Source organism: Scyliorhinus canicula, chromosome 5 (genome assembly GCF_902713615.1).
Source record: "Scyliorhinus canicula chromosome 5, sScyCan1.1, whole genome shotgun sequence".
Classification (NCBI taxonomy): domain Eukaryota; kingdom Metazoa; phylum Chordata; class Chondrichthyes; order Carcharhiniformes; family Scyliorhinidae; genus Scyliorhinus; species Scyliorhinus canicula.
The window spans coordinates 69,691,857-69,712,468 of NC_052150.1; the positions used below are offsets into that span (position 1 = coordinate 69,691,857).

At 51.2% G+C, this 20,612-nt stretch overlaps 1 protein-coding gene across 1 annotated transcript in view; it reads left to right on the plus strand.

Moving 5' to 3' along the window:
* Positions 1–20,612, plus strand: part of LOC119966035 (A disintegrin and metalloproteinase with thrombospondin motifs 16) — a 320,047-nt gene that overhangs the window by 131,372 nt on the left and 168,063 nt on the right. Inside the window, exons 9-10 of the mRNA XM_038797188.1 lie at positions 2,602–2,739; positions 20,435–20,588. Of these exons, the coding sequence (XP_038653116.1) occupies positions 2,602–2,739; positions 20,435–20,588 (292 nt within the window). The remainder of the gene's footprint in view (positions 1–2,601; positions 2,740–20,434; positions 20,589–20,612) is intronic.

The following is a 20,612-nucleotide window of genomic DNA, read 5'->3' on the forward strand; positions in this document are numbered from 1 at the left end:
CTCGAGACCCCCCCCCCCCCCCCCCCCCCCCCCCCGAGGCCCAACTTACCCATTAGGGGTCCTCGAGCCCCACCTCACCCCACCCCACCCCATAGGGCAATGCATCCCCAGGCCCGATCCCCAGCATGGGCAAGATGCCACCTTGGCACTGGCAGCCTGGAACCCTGGCAGTGCCACCTTGGCACTGTGGCATTACCAGTGCTAAATGGCCCCTGCTTGGGGTCTTCGAGGTGATGCCCTTAGGTCCCATGCCTTGGGTAACACCAATGTGAATATATTGAAGTATGCTTAAATCTACATATTTAAATATGCAAATCTGAATCCCACCAATTAAGGCCAAAATCCAGATCTCGAGGCCTCATGAGATCTTGTTAGATCTCGACAGGCGTAACGAGTGACGTAAATCCCGCAAGAGACCTCTTGCGAGACTTATTGGCCTCGTTACGTCCCGAGTCGGGCCCAAGATGGCCGTTAAATCGTGCATAGATAGAGCCATTTATTGCTATCAGTACTATTCCATTAATTATATTTTGTGAGCACATCAAACATTTGGTTATGGTACATTTAGATTTAACTTTTTTCTATATTTCCTGTTGCCACTTTGGATTCTAATATCCTATTATTGATTGTAAACTCTGTTCTTTCCTGATCTCATTCTTACCCAAATGACTGCACTGCAGCTGTATCATTTTGCTTTTAAATGTACCCTTTTCTGAATGCTTGATTATGCACCACTTGTGCGCAAATCCCAGTGCATTAATGCATTGAACAATGCCTCGCATTATGTTTTGTGTGGAGACATTTTTCTTCATTCTTTCCATATGTTCTTCTTTTTCCCTTTCTCCACTCCTGAAGTACAGACTCTTGCTGGGTTCAGTGCCCCAGGTGAAGAATCACTGTCAAGCACATATCCTGGCCTTACTTAGCACTTCCACATACACAATTTGCTGCAAGAATGACTTAAAAAAATAGAACATACAGTGCATGGAGCAAAACCTCTGTTTGAGGTTTTTCCTCTCTCCCTAGTCAGGAGGCACGGAGGACAGTTGTAAGTTACTTCTGTGGCTAAGATCAGCTAACTCACAACATATCAGTGAATTAATTTTGGACTTGCTGGTCTTTATGGCTCAGTACTGCACCATCGTGTGCAATTATAATTTTGTCCATCTATCTGCTGCTGCTCTGCAGGAGAGGCAGCAAACACCCTGTTCCTAAGTTTCTACTGCACATCCATAACAGTGGCTCAGAGGAGCTGTCAGGTCATCATTTTTGGACAGAATAATGATTTTCTAACCATAATAGTAAATGTACAATTTCTCATCACTTATACTATATCACAGTGTTCTAATTCGGGTCCATGTGCAAGACCAGCTATGAGTCAACCATGATAGTTATAGCATGTGGCTGCACAAAGTCCACTGACCATTAAGGGCTCTTGGGAAACCTAAACAGATGCAGCCACTTAGAAATAAATACCTAGAGTAAACTGTTGTTTTTCAAAGTCTGAGCTGAGAGGCCCCGGTCATTTTGAGGATCATGTTTGATTTATTTACTGCTAGCGAATGATGTCAGTTCTGACTGACAGTTTATTGGTTGGAGATGGGACACATGGGCTCCTCCACAGAGCTAAGTTTGGAGCATTATATCCTCCTGATCTCACAAGATACCTGTCAAAATGTGTACTTTTTCTAATCCGCCTACATACGGACTATATAAGTTTTAAAAATCTGGAGAAAAAAAACTAATACCAATTTGCTGAAATAAATTGTGACATCTGAATGAACCTAATTACATAACCATTCATTTAGAAGGCTGCAATCCACTGGTTAAGTGTTCTTGTTGAAAATATGTTTCAGAGCAAGCAGCATGATTACTGCTCAGCGACTTCCCTTTTCAGCTCTATAATATGTGATCATTTTTTTTCCCCAGTGAGATCCAAGAAAGGCCAAGAAAACAAATGCCCTAAAAGAATTATGTAAATTTGGGCAGGAGCAAAATTGAGTCAGCTTGTTGTTGTGCATAATGCATTAAAGCCCAAGCCTAAATTATACCTCAAATAATCTGATACTCAAAATCTGTTTCAGCTGTAGTAAATTTAATAACTTTTAACACATCTAACTTCTTGTTCATAGTCAGCACTGTTCCTTTAAATCTGTACTGTACGTTTTATTGGGCAGAGGAAATCTATTTTAATTTATGTTTTGTCTGATTTAAATATAGTAATATGACTTATTTTCTATTCTCTACAGTTATAATTGGATGTTTACACTGTTCTGTTTTGGAACTAAATTTGTGTCTGCATTTTAATTTGTTGGAGCAAAATTAAATCTGATACTTTACACCGCTTATAATGCCTGTAAATAATGAACAGTTATGTCCTATCGCTTGTCTAAAATTGAGTGAAACTTAACCTTTGACTAAGCATTTTTGTTCCCGAATTAATATATTTTCTTCTTTGCTGCAAATGTTTCCTCTGGCGTTTAGCTTTATCCCATCTTTGTAACCTTACCTGTTACATATACTGAGGGTGTCTGAATGTCAAAGATTTTGGAAAAAAAATAATGTTTTTTATTTGAACTAAACTTCCCATTTTCTCTCTAGTTTTGGTATGATTCATGATGGAGAAGGGAATTTGTGCAAGAAGTCAGAGGGCAATATCATGTCACCAACACTTGCAGGTCACAATGGGGTCTTCTCGTGGTCAGCCTGCAGTCGGCAATACCTGTATAAGTTTCTGAGGTACATAATTGCTTTTTTTGCATGTCTTGATGCATTTAAACAATATGTCTCGACCCTTGTATTGTACAAAGAATTAATTCAATCCATATGTAGAATTGCAATAATTCTTTGATGGGGTTATTGTCTCACTTTGAACTGTTGCGGGAAGCCTTGACACTTAGGGGCACATAATAGAAATTTGGAGACATTCACATGATTTCAATTAATTTCACACTTGAATTTCTGATGTGCACTCCTGCCTACCAAGGATCCCATCTGAGAACTAAAGTCAGAACATTACCCAGTATGTATAAAGTAATTGAAGACATATTAACATGAGTAGTCACAATATAAATGCAAGTCTTGGTTGCATGTCCACTTTACTTTTAGAGCAAAATTTATTATGTGAAAAAGAAAGTGCGAGGTGTTAGACTATATTAATTATTACGCTGAAGGCTTGATATACATTTACCAACCCAAGCATCCACTATCTCTGCAAGTTCCCACTCGTTGGACAAGACTTGCTGATGGCCTGTTTATGCCATGGTTCAAATGAGAACTCTTTCCACCTTGTGCGTGGTGTCGGTACATGCTGAATGAGACAATATCATTAATTGTATGTATGTATTGTGAAAAAATGTTCATGCTTGACTTGATACTAGTATGGATACTGGTCATTGATAGAGATGCAATATTTTTGAAATGATGTGGAGATGCCGACGTTAGACTGGGGTGAGCACAATAAGAAGTCTTACAACACCAGGTTAAAGTCCAACATGTTTGTTTCAAACACTAGCTTTCGGAGCACTGCTGCTTCCTCAGGTGAATCCATTTATGCCAGAAGAAATGGTGCAAAACAGCCACTGATTCCCTGCTTTGCTGGGTCCAGCAGGACAATAGAGTAGAGCACCCGGCTCTAGCTGCCGATACGGCCCGGAGAATTTCCGGGTTCGTGTCCGTGCAAAATAGTCCCCCCTTCAGCCGGCTCACGTGCCCTGGACCACCCTACCACTGGACCCCCACCCCTCAATAATGTCCACCCTGACTGAGTACGCAGCCACCACGCCGAGTTCCCGACGGGTCAGACCATGAAGACCCACGCCGTTGGGAACTCGGCCGGTCGGGAGCAGAGCATCCAGGGGTGGGCCTCAGGCAATGTCCTAAGGCTGTCGATACGTGGCGCGGCGTATTTGCAGAGTACGCCGCTGTGGAGGGGGCGGAGCGTCGCAAAAGCGGCGCTGCCCTCGATTTGGTCAGAATCAGGTCTTCTCCGACTGATCGCCGAACACGATTTCCGAATGAGAATCCCGCCCCATTTCTGTAGAATATAGACTAAAAACAAAAAAAGTCAGCATCTGTAAAGACAGAAAGTGAATTAGCATTTTGTGTCAATTACCTTTTGTTAGAACTGGAAGAAATTAGAAATTTCGCATTTTTTTTAACAAGTAGATGCAAGATAAGAAGTGGGGAAGGGGGACAGTGGGAACAGGAGGGGAGAAGATAAATAATAACTGGCATTTAAAAAGTGCATCTCACCACATTGGGATGTAGTAAAGCACATATGGTCAATAAAGTATATTTGAAGTGTAGTCACTGTTTGAATGTAAGAAACACAGCAGCAAATCGACACAAAGAAAACTCCGACAACAATGTAATAGCTTGTTTCCTTTTTAGTGCTGTTGGTTGAAGGATAATTATAGACCAAGGACGCAATTTAGTGGGACAGAAACAGAGGGCGCGATTCTCCGCACCCGCGGAAAATCGCGAAGTTCGCCGTTAAAACGGGCGCGTTTTATGACGGCCAGGAAGGGTCCATTTCCCGACGTATTCACGTCCAGGAAATGGGCTAGGAACGCGGCCGCGTCAATCACGTGCGCGATGACGATGGAACGCGACGACGATACGACCACGCCCACGTGACGCCGCCCGACGCCGTAAAAAGGCGCGGGCGAGCACAGAATCTGTCGGCCATGATGTCGGAGCTCAGGAGAGCTGCCCCTCGGTTTGTTGAGGTAGATGTTGAGACGCTGCTCGATGCCGTAGAGGGCATCGCCAACCTGCCAGCGCGGTGCGCCAGGCTTGGTGTGAGGTGGCTGCTGCCGTTAGTGCTGTGGGGCAGACCCCTCGCTCAGCAGAGCAATGCAGAAAAAAGATGCACGACCTCACCAGGGCTGCCAGGGTAAGTGCCAAGAGGGTGCCCCCTGGTCACAACCATCCCTCCCCCTTAACTTAATCACCCACCTCCCCCCCTGGCACGGGGGGTGGAGGGGGATTGGGGCAGAGTTAGTTGAGGGTGGTTCACAAAGTTGTCACAGACCCAGTGCTCTGGCCCCCGTGGAGAGATGCAATGGTCTTATGACAACTTGACATACCAAACTGTGCCAGTATCTGAACGGACTGCTGATACCTGCCGTATTGTAATGATCTACCTATGTCCCCTCCCCCAACAGGCCAAGGCCGCTCACAACATCCGTGAGCGGCACCAGACTGGAGGGGGTTCGGCCAACCTGCACTCCCTCACCACGTTTGAGCAGAGGGCACTGGACCTGGTTGGGGGGTCTGGCACCCGGGAGGTCGCGCTATGCGAGGTTGGCGGAGCTGCAACAAGTGAGACAACCCTCCATGACAAACACCCCCCCCCCCTCCCACATCCTCTGTCCCTTCACACACCCTGCCCACTTGGACACCTCCCCATCCTCTGTCCCTTCACACCCTGCCCACTGGGACCGTCCAGCGCCCGGCCGAGCGAATCTAAATAAGCCGTTTCATTCTCTTCCCTAGGACGTGATGCCGAACGACCAGGGCCGTCTGCCTCCAGGTGGAGACACGCATCTGGCCCCACCTCACCCAGGGCTGCACAACTTTCGGTGCCCGATCATAGAACAGTACAGCACAGAACAGGCCCTTCGGCCCTCAATGTTGTGCCGAGCAATGATCACCCTACTTAAACCCACGTAACCCGTATACCCGTAACCCAACAATCCGCCCATTAACCTTACACTACGGGCAATTTAGCATGGCCAATCCACCTAACCCGCACATCTTTGGACTGTGGGAGGAAACCGGAGCACCCGGAGGAAACCCACGCACACACGGGGAGGACGTGCAGACTCCACACAGACAGTGACCCAGCCGGGAATCGAACCTGGGACCCTGGAGCTGTGAAGCATTGATGCTAACCACCATGCTACCGTGAGGCCCCTAACAGCGGGGAGTCCCATCCTCCCCAACAGAATCTGTGGAGCAGGACGTCCAGAGGGTGGCGACACAGCAGGAAACAGAAATGGCCCGCCAACGCCCTGCGGCCTCTCACCTGGACGATGACACAGAGGAGGCGTCAACCCAAGACGACCTCGAGCTTGCGGCACTGCTATCTCCCACACCATCCACCATCCCAGAGACACTCACCCCGGCTGGCCTATTTAGTGATGAGGCTCCTGGGTCACAGTCTGGTTCGCACATCACAGCTGAGCAGGTACAGCAGGTGGAGGTCGGAGCAGACGAGGGCCCGAACTGGTGGACGCCAGGCCAGGCCCAGCATGCAGCTGGCTCCCAGACGTTTTCAACCCATCCGCACAGCCGATGCCTCAAGAAATCCAGGGAAACAATGACGGGATGAGGGCGGTCTTCCTGGCTCTGCAGACGTTGTTAGAGGAGTCGAACCGCGTCCACGAGCAGGGAGTGGTGCCGCTCATGGCAGCGACCCAGTCCGACACCGAACGGATGGCATCCGCGGTGGAGGCAATGGGTCAGGTTATGCAAGGCGTTGGGGTTAATGTTCACACGTCATCCTCGGCCCTGGACAGGGTTGCCCTCTCACAGGCAGCAATGTGCCAGAGCCAAAACGACATTGCCGGTGCCCTGCGGGCCTTGGCCCAGTCTCACCAGGTCATGGCACAGTCGCAGCAGTCAGTCGCCGAGAGCTTCAACCACCTGACACATGTGCTGGATGGCGTCGTGCACTCACAGGTTGAGGTCGCACAGTTCCTGGCGGGAATGTCTAACTCCCTGGACTCCATGTCTGCAAACCTTCGGATCCTGGTGGATACCGTCGCAGGCCTCCAGGACTGGCAGCGCCAGGTGTCGGTGGCGCGACGGGGCACCTTTCCGCTCGCACCTCTGTCCCAATGTGAGGCCCGGGGGCCACCGGGCTCCCCGACGGAGGAGGAGGTTTCGGGGCCCGCCCCATTAAGTCCATCACGGGACGTCCCGGAATTCTCGGCCTCCCCCCATCCCATCCCTGGTGCATCGGGTGGGCAGCAGGCAGAGCAGGGTTGCACAACGTCACCCGACACGCCCGCAGAGCAGCCTGGCCCATCAAGGCCGGGCCGCCCCAGGAAACGCTTGGCCAAGGAGAAACGAGTCGAGGGGGGCGATTCGCAGCAGTCCTCCTCCACTCCTGCTGTATCATCTGGGGACTCACGTAGACGTAGTGGTTGGGCCCGTAAGGCAGCAAAGTGAGACACAGAGTAAGTTGGCACGGGTGAAGGGCACAGTTTAGTTGTAGGGGCTAGGGCACCTGTAAATTATTGTTAACATTAAACGCACTGTTCCACCTTACTTGTAAAACCGTGTGATTGTTCCACAGCCACAGGAATCATGATGGTGACCGAGTGTTGCTGGGGTTGATGAGCGGTGAAACTTCGGTGCCGGGTGTGCAGTCCCTTCCCCCCCACCCCCTCCCACAGCTAGCCCACGCGGGCACGTGATGGAGTGTCCGTGACAAATTCAGCGGCCACCAAGGTGGATGGTTCAGCTATTGCCATGGGTCAGACTCTCTCTAACGATTCTGAGCTCACAGCTCTTCGCAGAGCGGGCTGTCATCATTTCACATGGTACTGATCACACCCGCTGACACAGCCATCAATGTTGTGCCATACCGTCTGGACCCAGTGGTAAGGCTGATGTCGAAGTGGAGCAGGGTACACTGAGAGAGGGTGGGGGGGGGTGGGTTGTGGTGGTGGCAGTTGTGTGTTGACCCTCTGCACGACTAGCGATGCAGGTGGTGGTTTGGTGTTCAGCGGGGACGTCACATGCGACGCGTGAACCGTGCTGCCACCAAGGCGTCGCGTGCCCGCCGTCCTCGCCGGGTCCGTCGTGCCGCCTCCTGGACATCACCAGCACCTGGGTTGTGTCTGCGTTCTGCGCCCGCCACTCCACCAGCCTCCTCCTCCTCCTGCTCCTCCTCCCTCTCCTCCTCCTCCTCCTCCTCCCCCTCCTCCTCTGTGCTGGCACCACTGCCACTGGCTTCTCCCTCCGCCTCCTGCAGCAGGTCATCTCCCCTCTGCATCGCGATGTTGTGCAGCGCACAGCAGACCACAACAATGCGAGCGACCCTGTCGGGCTGGTACTGCAGGGCCCCTCCGGAGCGGTCCAGGCACCTGAATCTCATCTTCAGGAGGCCAAGGCAGCGTTCCACCACACCCCTGGTTGCTGCATCGGACTCATTGTATCGTGTTTCCGCATTGGTCTGAGGCCTCCGTATAGGCGTCATCAGCCAAGACCTCAGCGGATAACCCCTGTCGCCTAGCAACCAGCCCCTCAGCCGGGGGGGGACGTCCCTCAAACATCGCAGGGATGAACGACTGCGCCAGTATGTAGGAGTCATGCACACTCCCTGGGAACCTTGCACAGACATTCATGGTCCTCATGTGGGGGTCGCATACCACCTGGATATTCATGGAGTATGTCCCCCTCCTGTTTGTGAACACGTCCCTGTCCCCTGCAGGCGGGCGCATGGGGACGTGAACACAATCGATTGCCCCCTGAACCCTCGGTATCCCGGCCATGCTGGCAAATCCACGAGCTCGTGAGTCTTGACTTGCTTGGTCCTCGGGAAAGGTGATGTAGCGGTCAGCGATGGCATAGAGGGCGTCGGTCACATCCCGGATGCACCTGTGCACCGATGACTGGGAGATCCCGGAGAGGTCCCCGCTCGGAGACTGGAAGGAGCCGGTCGCATAGAAGTTAAGAGCGACCGTCACCTTGATGGCAACTGGGATCGCGTGTCCTCCCCCCGTTCCACGTGGGGCGAGGTGCGCCACGAGGTGACAGATATGTATCACCGTCTGCCTACTCAGCCGGAGTCTCTTCCTGCAGGTGATGTCCGTCATTGTTAGGAAAGAGACCCGGACACGGTACACCCTCGGCTTTGGTCGTCGCCTCTGACGCCGTGGCTGCACCCTCACTCTCTCCTCCTCCTCCCCATGCTGCTCGACGACTGGCAACTCCTCGGCCCTTCCCTCTGCTGCTGCAGCTGGCCCTGCATCCACTGCAGGTTGTGGGTGTGGATGCTGCTGCATCGCCAAATGCAGTACAGCGGCCCCAACCACTGCGCAGAACATAGCCGTTCTGTTCACATACATTGTGCTAACCTACAGAAGGGTGGTGGGGGCAGAGAAACGGGACATGTTAGACGGAGGTTAGTCGACACCTCGGCAGCCGCCTGCCACGGGATACCTGTGTGTCCCGGTGGCCTGGATGCGCTGCTGACACGCGGTCAGCCTAACCCCTGGTCACTTTCTGCATCCAACGGGCAGTTAACTACGTCCTCCTCACCGGTGCGTCAGTGGCCTGTGCCCATAAGCCACAGGGCAAGCAGCGGCCTTGTCCTTGTGACCGGCACGCCATGGCATGGTGGCAGACATTTTGTTACGGGTTTGGACGGGTCACTCGCTCACTCTCTACCTAACACATCCCCACTCCCACTCCCCCCCCCTCCATCTCCCCCCTCCGTCTCCCCCACTCCCCCCTCCATCTCCCCCACTCCCCCCTCCATCTCCCCCACTCCCCCCTCCATCTCCCCCACTCCCCCCTCCATCTCCCCCGCTCCCCCCTCCGTCTCCCCCACTCCCCCCCCTCCGTCTCCCCCACTCCCCCCCTCCGTCTCCCCCACTCTCCCCCCCCACCCCTCCCCTCCGTCTCCCCCACTCCCCCCCGCTCTGGACCCCCTCCCGTTCTCAGGGATGCCTTCCCCGTTGTGGCCAGACTCGAGCGGTGCGCTGAGCGGAGCGCTGAGCGGTGCGCTCACCTCCTCGAAGCTGTCGTCAGCCAGCACGACTGGTTGACGAACTTGAAAAGCAGGTGTGTTGGACGCCGTGTAAACAGTGCGTGATAACGTCGGGACTTCAGCCCATCCGGGCCGGAAAACAGCGGAGGTCCAAAAACTAGCGATTCTGGTCGTGTCGGGGGCGCGTTCAAGGCGTTTGACGGGAATGGCGACTTGGAGTTTGTGCGGGGTTCGGAGAATAGCGGGAGGGCGTCGGACCAGCGTTGCCGTGAAAATTTGCGCCGCCCGCTATTCTCCGACCCGTCGTGAGTGCGGAGAATCGCGCCCCGAGTGTTTTGGGCTCGTTTAATGGGGTGTTTCTCAGCGCCCGCAGCACCGAGAAACATTGCGCTATTTAATGGCACTTTGCCCTTTCTTTGGCCTCGGCGAGGAATGCCCTGCTGAATCTGCACTTACCCCATTTCCTACATCGACGAGCTCAGCTCGCCAGTGCAGGAAGACGACTCACGGCTCGGACTGCCATTTTAAAATGGCGTCCCGCTCTTTCGACTCCCTCAGCCACCCAAACATGAACTCCAGACCCCCCCTCTGCCAGTGCATCCAACTTTCCTCTTGGGGGTGTGGCGCTAACAATTGCACACAAAGACTCGAATCGGTACAAGAGAGGCTTTATTACCGTGAGATGCTATTCCTTCGGCTGCAGCTGTAGAATGGCATCTCGGGGAAACTGATGAATATTTATACTGCTCCCTGTGGGCGGAGCTAGCTGGCAGGGGCCTACCGGAAAACCTGTAATACCGATACTGTCGTACATCCCCTAATGCAAGCACACACATATATATACAGTGGTAGATCACCACATTCACCCCCTGTAAAAAATGAATCCGGCGGGGGTGACGTGAAACTATAATACATAAACGTGATCTATTTACAGAGGGGGAGGGGAAAAACAGAACCAAGTGTCCATCTTGCAACCCGGTGCCCGTCACCGTTGGTCTGTGAGGAGAGTGAATCTCCTGCCGGCCAGGTAATGCCTCCAGTGCCGCACCGCTTCAACTATAGCCTGGGCCTCCTTTTCAACAGAGGAATTTCGGATTTCGGAGGCATGGAGGGTGCGGGAAACGAATGTCACGGGTCTGCCTGCCTGGTTTAGAGTGGCGGCGAGGGCGACATCTGAAGCGTCGCCCTCAACTTGGAAGTGCAGTGTCTCATCTACTGCGTGCATCCTGGCATTGGCTATGTCTGAGCGAATACCGGCGAAGGCCTGTTGTGCCTCAGCCGTGAGGGGAAATTGCGTGGACTGGATCAGTGGGCGGGCCTTGTCCGCGTATTGTGGGACACGCAGGGCGTAGTAAGAAAAGAACCCTAGGCATCGTTTGAGAGCCTTGGGGCAGTGGGGAGGGGAAGCTCCATGAGGGGGCGCATGCGGTCGGGATCGGGCCCCAGTAGTCCGTTTCGGACTATGTAGCCGAGGATGGCTAAGCGGTCTGTGCTGAATATGCACTTCTCCTTATTATAAGTGAGGTTGAGGAGAGATGCGGTGTGGAGAAATTTTGCAAGGTTGGCGTCATGGTCCTGCTGTTTGTGGCCACAGATGGTGACATTGACTAAGTACGGAAACGTGGCCCGCAGTCCGTACCAGTCAACCATTCGGTCCATTTCTCGTTGAAATACCGAGACCCCATTAGTGACGCCGAAGGGAACCCTAAGAAATTGATTCAGTCGACCGTCCGCCTCGAAGGCCGTGTAGGGTCGGTCCGATTTACGGATGGGGAGCTGGTGGTAGGCGGATTTCAGGTCAATAGTAGAGAAGACCCGGTACTGTGCAATCTGATTGACTATATCAGATATGCGAGGGCGGGGGTACGCGTCGAGCTGCGTGTACCGATTGATGGTCTGGCTGTAGTCCACGACCATCCTGTGTTTCTCCCCAGTTTTAACCACCACCACTTGGGCTCTCCAGGGACTGTTTCTGGCCTCGATAATACCCTCCCAAAGCAGCCGCTGGACTTCGGACCTGATGAAGGCCTTGTCCTGGGTGCTGTACCGTCTGCTCCTGGTGGCAATGGGCTTGCAACCTGCAGTCAGATTGGCAAAGAGGGAGGGAGAGTCAACCTTGAGGGTCGTGAGGCCGCAAACGGTGAGGGGGGGTAGGCGTCCGCCGAATTTGAGGGTGAAGCTCTGGAGGTTACATTGGAAGTCCAGGCCCAGTAAAAGCGTCGCACAGAGGTTGGGGAGAATGTACAGGTGGAAACGGTTGAATTCAACGCCCTGTACGGTGAGTTTGACCAGACAGAAGCCCCGGATCGGGACAGAATGGGATCCGGAGGCAAGGGAGAACCGCTGGTTGGCGGGATGGACCGCGAGGGAGCAGCGCCTTACGGTGTCCGGATGGATGAAAGCTGTCTGTGCTCCCGGAGTCGATTAGGTAGGAGGTCGCGTGGCCGTTGATAAGCACCATCGTAGAAGCGGTGGCCAGGTTGCGAGGACGGGATTGGTCGAGCGTTATGGAGGCGAGTAGCGGGCGATTGCTCGAAGAGTCCGATGAGTAGCAGCAGCGACCCGGGTCCCGTGGTCCAGTTCCGAGGGGAGGACAAAATGGCGGCGTCTGAAGTACCTGTGGGGAAGAAGATGGCGGCGCCATGCAACGCACGTTGCGGGGGCGGGGAAGATGGCGGCGACCATGGAACGCACATGGAGTCGGAGGAGGAAGATGGCGGCGCCCACTGATCGCACGTGGCCCCGGGAGCAGCAGACGGCAGGGCCCATTGCACGATCGGCTGAGGCGAGGGGGAGAGTTCGGGCGCGATAGCGGCAACTGCGCGGGCCTGACACACCGCTGCAAAGTGGCCTTTCTTGCCACAGGATTTACAGGTCGCGGCGCGGGCCGGGCAGTGCTGGCGGGCTGCTTCTGCTGACCGCAGAAGTAGCAGCGGGGACCCCCAGGGTGCGCGGTGCGGCGAGCAGCGCAGGTATACTGCGCGGGAGCGGCCCCAGTCGGGGAGGTCGGTTGCGGGGTCCACAAGGGGTAGGATGGGTGGGCCGCGCGGCGGGCGGGGTACGATTGTACATTACGGGAAGCGGCCGTCATTGAGAGCGCTAAAGTCTTTGTCGTCGTAAGGTCGAGCGTGGCCCCTTCCAGCAGTCGTTGCCGGATGGGGTCCGATGCAATACCCGTCACAAAGGCATCCCACATGAGGAGATTCAAATGTTCCGTGGCCGAGACGGCCTGGCAGTCGCAGTCCCGTACTAGAGGGATAAGGGCACGCCAGAAGTCCTCAATCGTCTCTGCCGGTTGCTGAACGCGAGTGGTGAGTACATGTCTCGCAAACAGAGTGTTCGTCGACTGGTCGTAATTGCGAATCTTGCGAGTGGCCTTTCATGAGCTTCAACGGCATCGCCATATCATCAAGTCAGGCGCGACAAGACTGTTAAATTGTGCCCCAAGTCTCTGGAGATATTTCCCCTCCCTTAGCAATAGTATCTTTTATGCCCACCTGTAAGAACAGACATGTCTTCTTTGGGTTGATTCTCCATTGCCCAATGCCGGTATTGAGATTCCCGACCAGGCGGAGAATGGTGAGTCGCCCGACAAACTGGATTGGAGCCTGGTGCGAGACCCACTGCAACACTCTGCTGCCCCACTGCCAGCCTCAGCAAGCTACTCTCCCTGTGCTGGCGAGACGATGCAAATCCCTGATTTGCATGTATTTAAATCTGATTAACAGATTGAGCCCAATTCTACACCATTATGCTCCACCCCTCACACCTGGGAGTCACGCTGGCATGATTTGGTGCAAGTATTTCCAAGGGGGACCCATCACTTGCTTATCGCCATCTGTAAGTCCTGCTCACACACCAGCCTCTGAGCATGGAGACGAATGACTGCACAATATGAACATCTCCACCACACAACCAGTTGCCCCTGACCTGATGGGAGAGCATAAGGCTCATCCAGTGAAGAGATCCACAGTAGACTACATAGAGAGAAATAGAATAGGGGCCACAGAAACTATTGCTAATACCGGTTGCGGCAGGCAACGGTACCCCTGTTGGCAGGGACGGGGGGTGAGGATAGAGGTTCCTATGTCACAAGCCGGGTGCCAATCATTGTTGGGGACCAGGGTACAGTGTAGGCAACATTATCTCAAAGGTAAGGGTGGGAGGGTGTGGAGACCTGTTGAGAGTGGCGCAGCAGTACAACGCAGGGTGACCATGTAATCTGGTGGCATTGGATGGTCAAGGTAATCCTTCTCTTGCTGACATTCCCTCTCTCTCTTCCTCCTTCCCCTGCAGAGAAATGGATCTTGGACTACAGCCAGCTATGCTCACTGTCTACATGGCTGCTGCTGTCGTTGCTGATGCACGGTGGCGAGAGTGCCAGAGTCGGTCCAGATAGGAGCCTGCACAAGAGGAGCTTGCCCCATAAGAGCAGGGTCCAGCTGAAGAAGCTCAAGTGCCGGTCCTCCAACAGGTCGCATCGACCCCTTATACCATCAGCGCCTGTCCTTCGAGGAACTGCCAGACCACGTGTGCTGCTGACAACTCTTGCTCACCAGGGAGGTCAAGCACCCACCAGTTCCAGATGGTGGCACAACTGTCAGTGCTGGGGTATGAAGCAGGGAACATGCTCCTGGTAGCCGTCAATGTGATGGTTTCCCTGACCCTTTCTGCCTCTAGCTCATTCCTGGGCTCATCCGGGGTTCTGCGTGGTATCTCGCAAACATCTGCACACCAGGCATCTGCGCTGTTATGAATGCCCTATGCATATTCAACCAGAACTGGGCCCATCAGGATATCCAGGCAGCAGGACGTGCCACCAATGCCGCAGGTCCGGGGGTGATCGATGGCACTCGTGTCGCCATCGAGCACCAGTTCAACATGGAGTGCCTGTCATAAATAGGAAGGGCTTCCACTCCCGAAATGTGCAATTGTGCACGAATACCAGGTGCACATCACGGATATCTACCTGCAATATCCAGGAGCATGCTCAATGCATACATCCTGGTCCATTCATCAGTTGTCAGCACCTTTCAGGTGGTCCCTCGGGTGAGGAGTTGGCTAGTGGACTTCAAGGGTTACCCGCTGAGGTCATGGCTAATGACGACTGTGTGGAGGCAACAGTCCAAGGCGGAGAACCGTTATTACGAGACACATGCAGCAACCAGGAGTGTCATATGAGTGGTGCATCAGTGTGCTCAAGATGTGCTTCTGATGCCTCGACCGCTCTGATGGGAGTCTCAAATATCGCCCTCAGAGGGTCTTGAGTATCATGGTGGCCTGCTGCATCCTTCCTCACATAGCGTAGCAGCACGGTGACATGCTGGAGAAGGAGGACGAACCGAAGGCCACATCTGATGAGGAGGACAAGGATGGTCTCCAGACAGACCCGGGCATGGAGCCTGAGCTGGCAGGGCAGCCAATGTGGATTCCAAGGCCGCCGCACATGGGACAACCTGATCACCTCCCGATTTACCAACTAGAAGGCCAGACCAATGGCAGCTCCACAGCCCTACCACCTTCCTTCCCTCAACTTCAATGCCCCGCCCCCCAACATAGAAAATCCACTGTCCCTGAGCCACTCAATCCTTCCCTCTCCCTTAGTTCTGCGCTTCCCTCTCGTTAGTCTTTCCACCACTTCCCTCAGTCCTTCCCTCTCTTTTAGTCCTGTACTCTACCTCCCCGCGCCCCCCCCCCCCTCCAGCCTTCCACCCCTTCCCATGACTGCTGCTCCTTGTTGTCTAACAAAGTTTGACTCCTGTCACCGTCCGTCTTGGTGATCCCTGCATAGGTGTTGGCCATTCCTTCTCACTGTCCCAAATATATTGGTGGGGTGAAGGGAGAGGAGGAGTTGAGGCAGATGATGAATGGTTAGGGTTCACAACTCACTGAGGGTGTTGTAATACAAAGCGGGCTCACACTGCTGCCCCCATGCCCTGCCGCCTCTTAGTGAAGATGTTCATGTGTCCAAGGTGCCCAACCCTCACCCTTCCAGCCCACCTGGCTGCCACAAAACACTCAATCCCAGCCCTACCTTCACACCCTTGAGACAGAAATTGGATGCAGGTCGGACTGGTGGTGCAAAAGTGTTTAATGTGAGTACTTACTGTGCCCTTGCCCCTTACTTTCTCCTCTCTACCTCACCCGTGTCAACTTAAGTGTCATCTATCATCCTTAACTTAGGTTAATTACTGCTCCTTAGTGTTTCCCCAGACTGTACATCAGAAGTGGAGGCAGTTTGTCCTGCCCTCGGCTCTGTGATCCCCTTAACATACGTCCTGTGGTGGGCCTGGACCTGGATGGGCTTGGCCGACTTTTGGGGTATCACAGGTGATGACATGTCAGCCTGTTCTGCTTGCTACCCAGCAGATGTGCCAGCGTCAGGTGGGGGGATTCGGAAGGGCTGAGGTGTTCCAGTTCATCCCCTGCAGGAGGCACCGGAGAGGCTCCATCACTTCCTCCTCCCTTGGGATGTTCGCTGGTGCCCAGGCTGCTCCATGGGACGAAGGGGAGGCTGGAATGTGCTGTCAGTCCTGGTGGCCCACCCTCGTCTGGACCATGGTCTCGATACCCTCGGCAATGGAATGCTGGGACATGTCCCTCAGCGACTGAGCCATGTCTCTCACTTCCTCTGTCATTTCCCTCTGTGACTGTGTTATGTCCCTAAGTGCCTCAGACATGCCCCTCTGTGACTGGCTAAGATCCCTCAGCATCCAGCCAATGCTATCGATGCCCTTTGTGAATGGGCCAAGATCTGGAGCGCTGCAGCAATGTCCATGTGGGCCCGATACATGTCTGCCTGTGACTGGTGTTATGGGCCAGGGTTTGGAGAACCCAAAGTGTATCATGGAGTTCACCTGACCCACAACTTTTAATAGATTGTGGTATGGGGAGCACACCACCCACTCTACAGGTGTGGTACAGCAGAAATGGAAAAAGTATTTTTTTAAAGCAAAACAATGTTTATTCTATTAACTCAAGTTAATATTTTTAAAACAAACAGTGAACATCTTAGCAACCATTAAATACAACCCCCAAAGAATACAACACTAAGTAATCCGTAAGCGGTCTTTTTAACATCCAGAAGACTTTAAAAAAACCTTTAAACAGAAACACATCAAGTTAAAGTCACTACTGAGAGTAGTTATTAGTTTTAAATCACCAAAAGATCGATTTACAGTTTTTAGATTACAGAGAGAGAGACTAATACCCCTGCTGGCTGTGACTGCAGCTATCCAGACAGCCCAGCTCCACCCTCTGACATCACTGCAGTAATAAACACCCATTTCTTAAAGGTACTCACACTACAGATATTTATATACATACCAATTTATAAACACCCATTTCTTAAAGGTACTCACACTACAGATATTTATATACATACCAATTTATAAACACCCATTTCCTAAAGGTACTCTCGCATGACACTGGGCTATCCTGTCCTGCACCTCATACATCGACAGTACAGGCTGGCCCAAGCATTGGACGTCCTGATACATGGATCTGATTTCTTGCCCCGGGCCCTCCACTGCAGACTCCACCCTTTCAGTGTTGGCCTGGGTGCCACATCTTGTTGGCACTATCCACTGTTCTTAATGATGCCTGGTTCCTCCAACTGTTCTTGCAGGTGCTGGAAAGTTGCTTATGCCGCTTCCTGTAGGTTCTGGCTTTGATTCTGATCCCTCACTTGCTCCCACCTTTTATATACACACACACACACACAAACGAGAAAGACATACAGAGGGAGGGGCGGAGTGAAATATCAAGTTAAAGTAAAAAGAGTCTTTGTTTCAGATGGTTTCCTTTAAGCACACCTTCCTTAAATGTAAGTTTTCGGATCCAGTTCTGGTTGCAACCTGTCATCTTTATCATTGTAGATTCATTCATTCAGATTCCCTGTAGGTTCAGAAATGTATCAATTCATCAAAACCTTTCTGGAGAGAGAAAGAGAGAGAGATGAAGAGCTGGTTCTTTCTCCTGTGTGTCCAGGATTCAAACTGAGCTCTTTGGGTCTCTGAAAACTCTTCCACTTGGGTAGGATCCAATCACCACCTATTACCAGGCAGAATATGGTCTTTTGGCCAATTCATTGGCCACCAGCCAATCAATCGAACCGGGTCCCACCACATCTCTCGGGTGTCGAGAAGTCTGAATCTTGCTGCCCAAAGGTAGCACCATATACAATGTTGCAACCTCTTAAATTCCTCCTCCTCTCTGCTGCTTGACTTAAAGACACATGTCCATTAAGCATCCATGGATCAAAAATGATAATGGCAAAAATAAAGAAAGGGGAAATAAGGGAATCAGCAGGAAGGACCCTTACAACTAACACAAGGATAGTTATGTGATAGGGCCGAAGCAGGAGCAAATAAATTGCCAAGGAGATGATGGAGAAAGGCAAAAGCCATTGGTAATGCAATAAGTTCAAAGACAAGAAATGGGGCTGCAGGAACTGCTAATGGCTGCTTTCAACAGATGCTACTTCAAAAAATTAGGAGCAGTAGTTATGATCTGAAATTAGTGAATGCAGAAGGCTTGAAATGTGCCTATTTAAAGAAGTGGTGCAGTACCTTGAGCTTCCTTTGAACTTCATTGGAACATTGTAGGAGACCAAGAGATCGGAGTTAGCAATGAGGCAAATTAAAGGGCAGTGGCCAGATGCTCAGGATCATGCTTGTAGATTGAATAGAGATATTCAGCAAGGTGATCACTCAATCTATGTATAGTCTACTCAAAGTAGAGGAGACTGCATTGTGAGTAGTGAATCCTGTTAGGGGCCGTTAACATTTAGAGAGAAATCTATAGACCCAGAGATTAACTGACAACTATGCCATAAGACTTTGTGTTTTCAAACAAACACAACTTTATTGCATACGAGAATTAAAGCTTATAAACATTTATGCTATGAATGCCGTTCTACTTTTAACTTCCCCAACCACCACCCCTCAAGAATTCTCTTATACATTACAACAATGGTGAAGATTTAGTTACTTCTGTCGGAACCAACTCACTGGTCTGCCACAGCCCTCATGAATTAACTTTAATTCTCCTTAGTGCTCCAGTGATTCTCTGAGTAAGACTTCTACAGGGTTCTTCCATTAGTTTTTTTGGTTAAGCGACCTCTCAAACTTTTAAGACCTCAGGTCTGTGAACTTTTGTTCTGGTTTCTGGCTGATACTCAACTGCCTCCCCTCATCTTTTCAGGTTGAGTCTGCTGACTGCTTTCTGCCACAAGGCTCCGAGGACCACTGTAGATGTCTTCTCAGCTACAAGCTAGATACAGTTCCTGCTTTTTTTTTCCCTGATAAAATCTAAACTGGGCTCGAGGCTCACCCACACTCCACCTGGTGAACACGTTAGTATTTTCTCTGAAAGTGCAGCTCTGATTAATAATCAGCCCCTCCTGGCGCTCTCCACTCCAGTGAACTGTTCCTACACCAAACCCAAATATTGCAGCTGTCTTTTATTTGCTTCCCAAACTGGATTGCTTGCTTCTGACAGTGAATACACGTGGATAACATAAGCAAAGTATCCCATATCCCATCTCTATGATAATTATATTAACCTTCAATGTAACTCTTTGATCTGTAGCCTGTGTTGTTAGTGAAGATTATGAATTGGTCATTCATCGTTAAAGTTTTTTCCACTTTCAACTCTGACCTTGTACGAAGTCTTATAACGCCAGGTTAAAGCCCAACAGGTTTGTTTGGAATCACTAGCTTTCGGAGCACAGCTCCTTCATCAGGTGAGTGATCAAAACACCGAAAGCTAGTGATTCCAAACAATCCTGTTGGACTTTAACCTGGTGTTGTAAGACTTCTTACTGTGCACACTCCAGTCCAACGCCGGCATCCCCACATCACATCAACTTGTAAGATAAACACAAATTAGCTTTTGTGGAGGGTTAGCACAGGGGCGGCACGGTAGCATAGTGGTTAACGCTGTTGCTTCACAGCGCCATGGTCCCAGGTTCAATTCCCGGCTTAGGTCACTATCTGTGTGGAGTCTGCATGTTCTCCTTGTGTCTGCGTGGGCTTCCTCCAGGTGCTCCGGTTTCCTCCTACGAGTCCTGAAAGACTTGCTTGTTAACGTAATATGGACAATTCTCCCTCCGAGTACCCGAACAGGTGCTGGAATGTGGCAACTAGGGGCTTTTCACAGTAACTTCATGGCAGTGTTAATGTAAGCCTTCTTGTCACAATAAAGATTATTATTATATTTCCTTTTTTTAAAAAATCTATTCCACAATTAATAAAACCAATGATTGCACCTATGTTTCTGACATAAATAAAAGCAGAAAAAATGGAAATCCAGCCCTCAATCTCCAAAACAGCGAATGTGGCTTATGATATTTGGCTTAATTTTTGGAGTCGATGAGAATCAAAAATTAGTTCAATTTACTCTACGCCTATTTAGATAATAGTAATATCACAAGATTGCTGTTATTGTGAATTTATATGATGGGTTAAAGTATCATGCACAATTTAGTATTTTGGCAATGGGGAAATTAAAACTAAGAATGGTCATTAGTTTGGACTCTTTAAATGTTACTTCCATGCTTCACAAAAACATGATGGTCTTGTTCAGTTGTCATGCAGTCTACTCTTTTTTTTTTAAAAAAAGGTTTTCCATGGTGAAAGATTTTGGAGTTTTTATAAGTATTGCAGACTCTGCAGCATTTAATCTTTTTAAACCACTTGTACACAGCACTTCCCAGGCGACTTGTCTTGTTGATGAACCAAAGCCAGCAAAGGAGTACCGATACCCGGACAAGTTGCCAGGAGAACTCTATGATGCTGACACACAATGCAAGTGGCAGTTTGGGGAGAAGGCCAAACTCTGCAGACTAGATTTTAAAAAGGCAAGAAACTGCTCTTGAATTTTA